General features: G+C 35.0%; 2 protein-coding genes across 2 annotated transcripts; both read right to left on the bottom strand.

The window, feature by feature from the left end:
* Positions 1–1,275: 1,275 nt before the first annotated feature.
* LOC107099825 (trace amine-associated receptor 1-like) lies at positions 1,276–2,189 on the bottom strand. Its single transcript, XM_015398098.1, has one exon. It carries the CDS (start codon positions 2,187–2,189, stop codon positions 1,290–1,292), a length of 900 nt encoding a protein of 299 aa, XP_015253584.1. The 3' UTR covers positions 1,276–1,289.
* A 1,879-nt stretch (positions 2,190–4,068) lies between these two features.
* Positions 4,069–5,165, bottom strand: LOC107099824 (trace amine-associated receptor 1-like). The gene has a single exon (XM_015398097.1). The coding sequence runs from the start codon at positions 5,163–5,165 to the stop codon at positions 4,176–4,178; it is 990 nt and encodes a 329-aa protein (XP_015253583.1). The 3' UTR covers positions 4,069–4,175.
* Positions 5,166–8,154: the final 2,989 nt, after the last annotated feature.

Here is an 8,154-nt window from a genome sequence, read left to right as displayed (position 1 = left end):
AGCCATAGAATCAGAACCCAGTTCAAACTGCCTTGTTCCAGTTGAGCTTTCAGAGTTAGCAAAACCATTGTCTTCATCTAAGCCTTCAACGTTTATGTTAGATCCAGTTCCAACCAGGTTATTTAAGAAGGTATTCCCTTTGATCTCCTCCTCTATTTTAGATCTGATTAATCTCCCCCTGGTACAGGGATATGTACCAAAGGCTTTTAAGGCTGCTGTGATTAAACCTTTACTTAAGAAACCATCTCTTGACCCAGATGACTTGGTCAATTATAGACGTATATCCAATATTGCTTTCTTATCTAAAATACTTGAGAAAGTAGTTGCCAAACAAGTGTGTGACCAATTACACCACATAGCACTGAAACAGCTCTGGTGAAAGTCACTAATGATATTCTCATGGCCTCAGATAACTTGTATGACTTGTATCTGTACTTCTCCTGTTAGATCTCAGTGTTGCATTTGACACAGTTGATGATAATATTCTTTTAGAAAGACTTGAATATTTTATAGGAATTAAAGGAACAGCACTAGACTAGTTTAAACCTTATCTATGTGACCAATATCAGTTTGTTCAGTTTATCAGGGCATTCAAGCCCTGACAACATAGCCTCTGGGATCATACATGCACTTTAGTATAGTAAAGTATCGGCCTACAGACATGTAAAAACAAAATTTTAGTTTGCCATTGCATAGCGCTCTTTATGACTCCATTGACAATGTTGTTTAGGATCAAGAGAAAAAAACTTTGAATTAATAAGATAGGAATTAAATTTTTGTATAGAATAGTTATTGTTTAAATTACCAGACGAATCATATGTTTTCATAAGTTTCATGTTAATTTCATATCATAACATGACATGGGATGCAATGACTTACCTTTTACACAGGATCCTAAAACATTTTGCGTCATTATTCTATTGATGCTTTCATTTTGTTATTACACAGCTAAGATTTTTAACCTATATCTATGCTTATTTCTTCATGTGTTTAATTTTATAACTGTAAAACATTCAGGTCTTAAATTAAATTGTAAAGAAAAATGTATAAATTATACAGTATGCATGTAAAACACTTTCATCTCAATTTCTTTTTATTTCAGTTTAAAAAAAAACCAAAAAAAACATATACTGTATATGACAATGTCACACAAACAATGTCTGTCACCATGCAATAAACTAATTGATTTATATCCAGCTAAAAAAAGTCTCAGTTTTACCCAATAGATCTAGGTTTAGTATTATCTGCTTCGGGCTGGGGGGATATTCGCCCTCATGTTCAAACTTTCTTCAAAGAAGTTTTGTGTCAGGAAGATTACCCTGAAAAATTCTTCCAGAAATGATAATTTTGAATGCTGACCTGAACCAGCTGTAAAAGAAAGCATATATAAATGGATTGAGCATTGAATTGGACAGTGCAAGCCAGTTAAGAGATTCATACACCATCACTGAAACACCACCTAATAGCTGGAAAGAAAAACAAAGAAAGAATGGAAACCAACACATTAGAAATACCCCCATAACTATAGCCAGAGTTTTGGTGGCCTTCTTTTCTGTGTTGCTGGCAGATTCTCCTGACTTTGATGTAATCTGAATGCTGCGAGCCTGTTTTTGTGCAACAAGAAATATTCTCAGGTAGATGTACAGCATTATGATCACTGGTAAATAAAATGAGATAACAGGGGCCAAAATTTTTTCAAGCACAGCATCAGAAAAACAATTATCTTGACATTTGTCCTGATTTAACTCTGCAATAACAAAACCGATCGCAACAAGCACAGAAACTCCCCAACTTATAAAGATCATAACCAGAACAACACTGTTGTTTATCTTTGATCTGTATGTCAGAGGCTGGCACACCGCGTAGTATCGGTCAACAGAAATACAGCATAAATTTAAAATGGAGGTTGAGCTCAGTATGACATCAAAGCTGTCTCGTATTTTGCAGAATAAGCTTCTGTAATGCAGACAGGAGCTGAGTGAAAAAGAAACACTTAGAGGAAAGACTACAACCCCAACAAGCAGGTCAGTCACAGCCAAAGAGACGATCAGATAGTTAGATGGTGTGTGGAGCTGCTTAAAGTAAATGATTGAGATTATTACAAGTATGTTTCCAAGCACTGTAATAACAGACAGTAAACCAAGAAAAATGTAGAGAGAAGTGCAAATTGTAGAAGAAGTTCTTCTCATTGTTTTAGAAACATTGTTAATTTCATAGCAAGGATGAAAGTCATAACTGATATAAACACCTAAATCACCTTCCATTACTCTTTAAATTGACTAAATATTCAAACAATAATTATTTGTATTAATTATAGTAAAACAACAAGGAAGCCTGCCTCTCAAAGCAGCTTTTTAGCACATCTGAATGAACCAAAGCATAATAGAGTCAGAGTGACACTCTTGTTGTCATGCTGCTGCATCACCCTCTCTTGATATTTATTGTGTTACTTATTCCAAAACTCATCCAATGATATTCAGGCAGGAACCCAGAGACCAGTCACTGACAAATCACTCTTTATTATCCCAAAGGCAAGTTAAAGTGTTATCATCACGTGTATGAGATCAGTCATACATTTTCAATGACACCGTATTGATTCACTAACTATGGGGACAAGTAAAGTAGTTAGTGGCATGTAGGCTACAGGAAGTCTTATAGAAAACATACTGGATTGAACACAAGTGCATTTTATCCTACTCAATTTAACTTTGTCTTTTTACAAAGGGCCAAATGACAAACAATCAAGTCCTTTTAACAAAAGAAAGCTTATATAATTTACCACACATGTTGTGGATTAGTGTAGAACTAAAGGTACTTCTAATCCACATAAAAATGTTAGGAAAAGAATTAATCATAAAAATTACACATTAAAAAAAATATGTTTTTTAGGCCGCTTCCAACAGAAAAGTATGCAATGCAGATAGACTTTTATATTGGAAACCTCAACACTGACTTACTGTTTTTAGATATATCCTTAAGAAGAAACTCTTGAAACTATTTAGTTCTTTTTTCATTCAGCCTGAACAACAAGGCAGAGTTTGCAGTTATTCTTGTTTTAATATAAATAGCTATACAAACCTAAGTCATCTACAGTGAAAAAGAAACTAAGGAGTTGGGATTTAAAGAGCTATTAGCATTTGAAGACAATAGTCATCCAGGTTTTTAATCACCAAACATTGACTGAATTTAGTTGGATAGATGCCTTTTCAAACCAGACATAGGTTCGTTTAGCTGCTTTTGGTTCTACATCATTAACCAAATTTAAAGAACTGAAATGGGATCTTTTGAGGGCTATATTTCAAAGCCAGTAGGTATAGACATTTTTCTCCTTATATATGCTAATATCTATGAAAAACAATGATTCTGTTACGTATCTCACTCTGCTTTTCCAATTTTGTGGTTCTAATGGATAAACTAAATAATCTCAGAGTTTATTTTGTCCCAATCTTGTCAGCAAGCTTTTGATGAGGCTAAGGTACTCCTTTCTTTCAGCCCTGTTTTGGTCCCTCATTTTGATCGGCCATTCAAACTTGTGAACAGTAGCTATGTTGGAGCTGTAAATTGAAAAACTTCTGGGTGTATTTGGAATCTGGAACATCCCTGAAACTTTGCTCATATCAAAACGCACCTACATTGTTCGATTCCACTAAAAATCTAAACTTTTACATGTAAAGGTGTGGAAGTTCCTTTCTAGAAACAAAAAAAAATCAATTCAAGACCTGTTCCTGCTCTAAGAGGTTAATTTCATTTATTTTATGTTGAAATAAATATTATCAATAATACATTTTTTATGATCTCCTTTTTTATGTTTCTACTCCTTAGCTAAAGCAGTAACAACTTAGAGCTGCAACTATTGTGTACAACCCATATCCCATGGTTATGAATAGGCTCACATATGATCTAATTCCATGAAAAAGGTATATTTTTTTAAGCTGAAAACAAAAATAGGACCTCCAGTTTTCTGAAGACAAAAGGAAAACTCTACTTCCTTTGCATTTGATGCCAGAACATAAAAAGGCCTTCCTTTAAGATACATTTGTAAACAGAAACAATAAATCAGGTTTTAGTTTGGTTATCATTGCTGGAGTTTTTTTTAAATAGAGCAGGACTGAAGTAAAAAAAATCTTGTGCAATTATTATGTTACAATAAAAAAAAAAACTTTTATACACTAATATTAGTGCAGTCTGGCATTAGCATAATCACCTTGAAGTATTTTTCCAGAAACAATCATTTTAAAGGCTAACCTGAACCAGGTGTAAAAGAAAGCATAGATAAAAGGATTAAGCATAGAGTTGGATAAAGTTAGCCAATTAAGAGTTTCAATCACCGACACTGGCACTGGACTATTGATAAAAGGCAGAAAAGTGATGCAAATGAAGAAAGGTGTCCAACAAAACAGAAAAGCTCCTAAAACTATAGCCAGAGTTTTGGTTGCTTTTCTTTCCATGTTACTGGCAGTTGCTCCAGACTTTGTTATGGTTTGGATGCTCCGTGCCTGTCTCTGTGCTACAAGAAAAATCTTAAGGTAGATGCAAAGCATTATAACCACTGGAAGGTAAAATGACAATATAGGTCCCACAGTGTTTGCCATCAGAACATCAACAAAACAGGTTTCCAAACATTGTTCATTCTTTAATCTAGGAATTATCACACCAATTCCAATGAGAGCAGAAACTCCCCAGCTCACAGCAATCATGATGAAGACTACATGACGGTTGATCTTTGACCTATACGTCAGAGGCTGACAAATTGCATGATACCTGTCAATTGAAATACAACACAGGTGCATAATAGAGCATGTGCTAAACAATATATCAAAGCTGTCTCTGACCTTACAAAATAAACTCTCATTGTAAGTGCAAGAACTAAGAGAGAATGCCATGCTGAGAGGAAATACTAAAATCCCAACGAGAAGATCAGCAACAGCCAGAGAAAGAATGAGAGTATTTGTGGGTGTGTGCAGTTGCTTAAAGTAAATGATTGAGATCACTACAAGGAGATTCCCACATACAGTTACAATAGATAAAAGCATAAGAAAACAATACAACAACACACATATAACTGAAGGAGTTGAAGTTAGTTTGTAACCAACATCAATAATCTCATAGCATGGATGTGTGTAAGTCACAATATCAGTGGTGTTCAGGGTCATCTCTGAGTCCATGCCCTAGAATTAAAAAACATATATCAAAGAAGACAACTGAAAATGCATCTAATTACATTTTAAGAGGAACAATTCTACGGCATCACTCCTATAAATTCTTTCAATAGACACTTACAGGCAGGTGGTGCATCAGTGGCTGATGCTGTTTGCCAAAGAGGTCCCTGTGCAGGAACCTTTTAGAAACTTCTCACCACCATCCTCTATTACGCCATCATAATTGCTGTCCAATGAGATGTTTCTAACTCTCTCTAATCAAAAAGGCAGTCTAACGATTACTCTAACAGTATTATTCATTTTTACCCCATCTTTTAACTAATATATTAACATAACAGCTTGTCCAAGAATAAATACATTTTCAGAATAGTATTTTATACCTTCAGCAAAATATATCAGACAAGTAATACAGTTTCAAGAATGGGCACGATATGCAGTCTGCCCTGCCAAACATACAGAAGCTGCTTCTGCCATATAACTATAGGGACTGTCCCTACAGTCCTCCTTGTTTATTGGATCCTATACATTTCAATGTCGTCACACAGTGTGCTATTAGTGGTACACTGGTTCACTTCACATTTGGTAAGATAAATCTGTCAGCCTCTGAAACAATTACTTCCCAAAAAGATTGTTTGTTTTTGTTTTTTCTCAGGGTTCAGTCTTGCCTCCAGTCCTGTTCTTTCTCTAGATGCTCTCAATTTGTCTTGAGGTTTGTGCTTGAGGTTTAATTTGGTTCCTCACAACCCAAGTCCTGCATGTTTTAGGACAACCTATTCTCATTATGAGTGCGTATGAAATCGTACGAAAAGCTATGCACCGTAATTTCGTACGTTTTGGACGTTTTTTCCGTTGTATGCGCATGCGCATCTGACGCACCATTCACGAATATAGAATATAAATTTAGCCCTAACCCTAAGATATAAAACAGCAAGCAATGTAGTTAGAGACATGAATAAGTGATGATTGCACTGTTTTTCCCAGTTTTACGTCCGTCCGCGGATCTTCTTTTTTTTTCTGTCTGCTAGCGCATGCGCACTGATCTGGTTTTTGAGGAAAAACTTCCAAAACGTTCGAAATAGTGTGCATAACTTTTCGTACGATTTCATACACACTGATAATGAGAATATGTTGTTTAGGAGTAAATTGGTGATTAACATATCTGTGGAGTCCTAGGTAAATGTAATGGTTGGAATATTTGTATTTAATTCAGATGTGCTGGAAAAGAGACACACCTAAGATCTGCTTAATTCAAAGAGCATTTTGTTTGCACTCAATTATTCCTTGTAAGATGCAGCAGTTAAAACTTTGAGGCTCGTAAGATTAACCAATGCATCACCTCTTGTACAGAATCTGCTTCATTCTATCTATGTCTGATCAGCCAAAATAGATGTACAGACTCCATATCTATCTGACGGAAAACACAATGGACTTTCCATTATGCTGCAACACAACAGAGCTGTTTGGAATTACCACATTAAAGAGGAAGGCCTATATAAGCAACGGAACAGAAGACACACACATAAGGGCATCTGCATGAATCAGGCGTCAGACATGCAGAACAGTCAAAAGGTCTCTGTTAAACAATAATAATTGAAATTAGTTCTTTCTCAGCCTAATGCTAACTAACAAGACATTTTTTTAACCGGATTTTAACTATTACCCAGGGCGGCATTAGCAAGAGGGATGCATAAGAGCTAAAAAAAAAAAAAAAAAAGTTGCACCTTTTGTGAGGTTACATAACACTTTTAATTACCTGCTTTTGTCATGTTTTTATCTTTATTTTATTATGCTTTTATTTTTTTATTTTTTTTATTTTATTGTCTAATTAATGAAAGCAATTTGAATTGTTCATGTACCAAATTGTGTTATAAAAATAAACTAATCTTGCCTTGCATTTAAAGTGAGGTAGTTAGTAACTTTGTGTTACAAACAATTAAAAACCATAAAAAGAAAAAAGAAATTACAAATTTAACATGCTAATATTATAATTAATTACATATTTTTTTATACTTACAAGTTAGACAAAGTATATGAACAAGTAAAACTTGTAAAAAAATAACCTTTTTTCCAAAAAGTCCATTAAGCGAACAGATAACTAGGTTATATGACGAGTAAACATTTACTAGTGCCTACACACATCAATATTAAAACAATTATTGCCTATAGCCCATATGGCCAACAATTACAATCTAGACACCAACATTTTGATCACTGAAAGAAAAATATTTTTAAATATTCTTTATAACTTCCCTGCCAAATTTTAAAACTTGGCTAAAGACTTAATTACTCACATTTTACACTTACCTAATTTCATATGTGCATTTTGTTATATTTTTCTTATATTGTGTCTGTTATGCTTAACTATGTTCAACACTTTGCTATCAGCTGTTTGCTGTTTTTAAAACTACAAATAAAATTGTTCATGATGATGATATAGATTATGATGACGATGATAATCAAACAATAGCTCAGTTCCTTACAAAAAATTTGGAATGCAGCCCTGGATAAAAAAAACTGATATAAAACAGATTAAGAATTTAAATGGCACTAAACAAATCGATCTGGAAAGCCTTACGTAAAAAGCCTAGCCAAGCTGAGATCACATTGAGTTTGACTGAGTGCTTGTCTCCCTGAGATTCAACTTTGTTTGTTCTTTGCCTTTCGGCAGGAAGCCTTCCTTCAAATTGGACCTTTTCGGACCGCCTCTCCCAGGAGGGATCAACTGAGGCTTACATTGAGCGACGGATTCCAAACAGGAGGTCTGGATCCAGCCACCTTTGAAATCGTTGAGATCACTCACTGAGTAAGGAAACCATCTTCACCACGACCCGTTCAAGTACCACAGGAAAACTGAGTTGCAACCAGCGTCTGCATCATTCTACACTGTCCGTAGTTCTGGGTAAACCCTGTTTCGCCCTCCACCGAATCAGACTAACTCTGGAAGACCAACACACAGATTGGACTCAAGGAGTCTTCACTTCTCTGGAAACGTGAG

The sequence above is a fragment of the Cyprinodon variegatus genome, unplaced genomic scaffold (genome assembly GCF_000732505.1).
Source record: "Cyprinodon variegatus isolate N-32 unplaced genomic scaffold, C_variegatus-1.0 Scaffold911, whole genome shotgun sequence".
NCBI classification, from domain to species: Eukaryota; Metazoa; Chordata; class Actinopteri; order Cyprinodontiformes; family Cyprinodontidae; genus Cyprinodon; species Cyprinodon variegatus.
Note: the sequence above shows the minus strand (reverse complement) of the source record. Positions and strands in the feature narration are given on the sequence as shown.

Excerpts from the sequence above, each read along its gene's own strand:
- LOC107099825 (XM_015398098.1), bottom strand. The coding sequence starts at position 2,189 with ATGAGAAGAACTTCTTCTACAATTTGCACTTCTCTCTACATTTTTCTT.
- LOC107099824 (XM_015398097.1), bottom strand. The coding sequence starts at position 5,165 with ATGGACTCAGAGATGACCCTGAACACCACTGATATTGTGACTTACACA.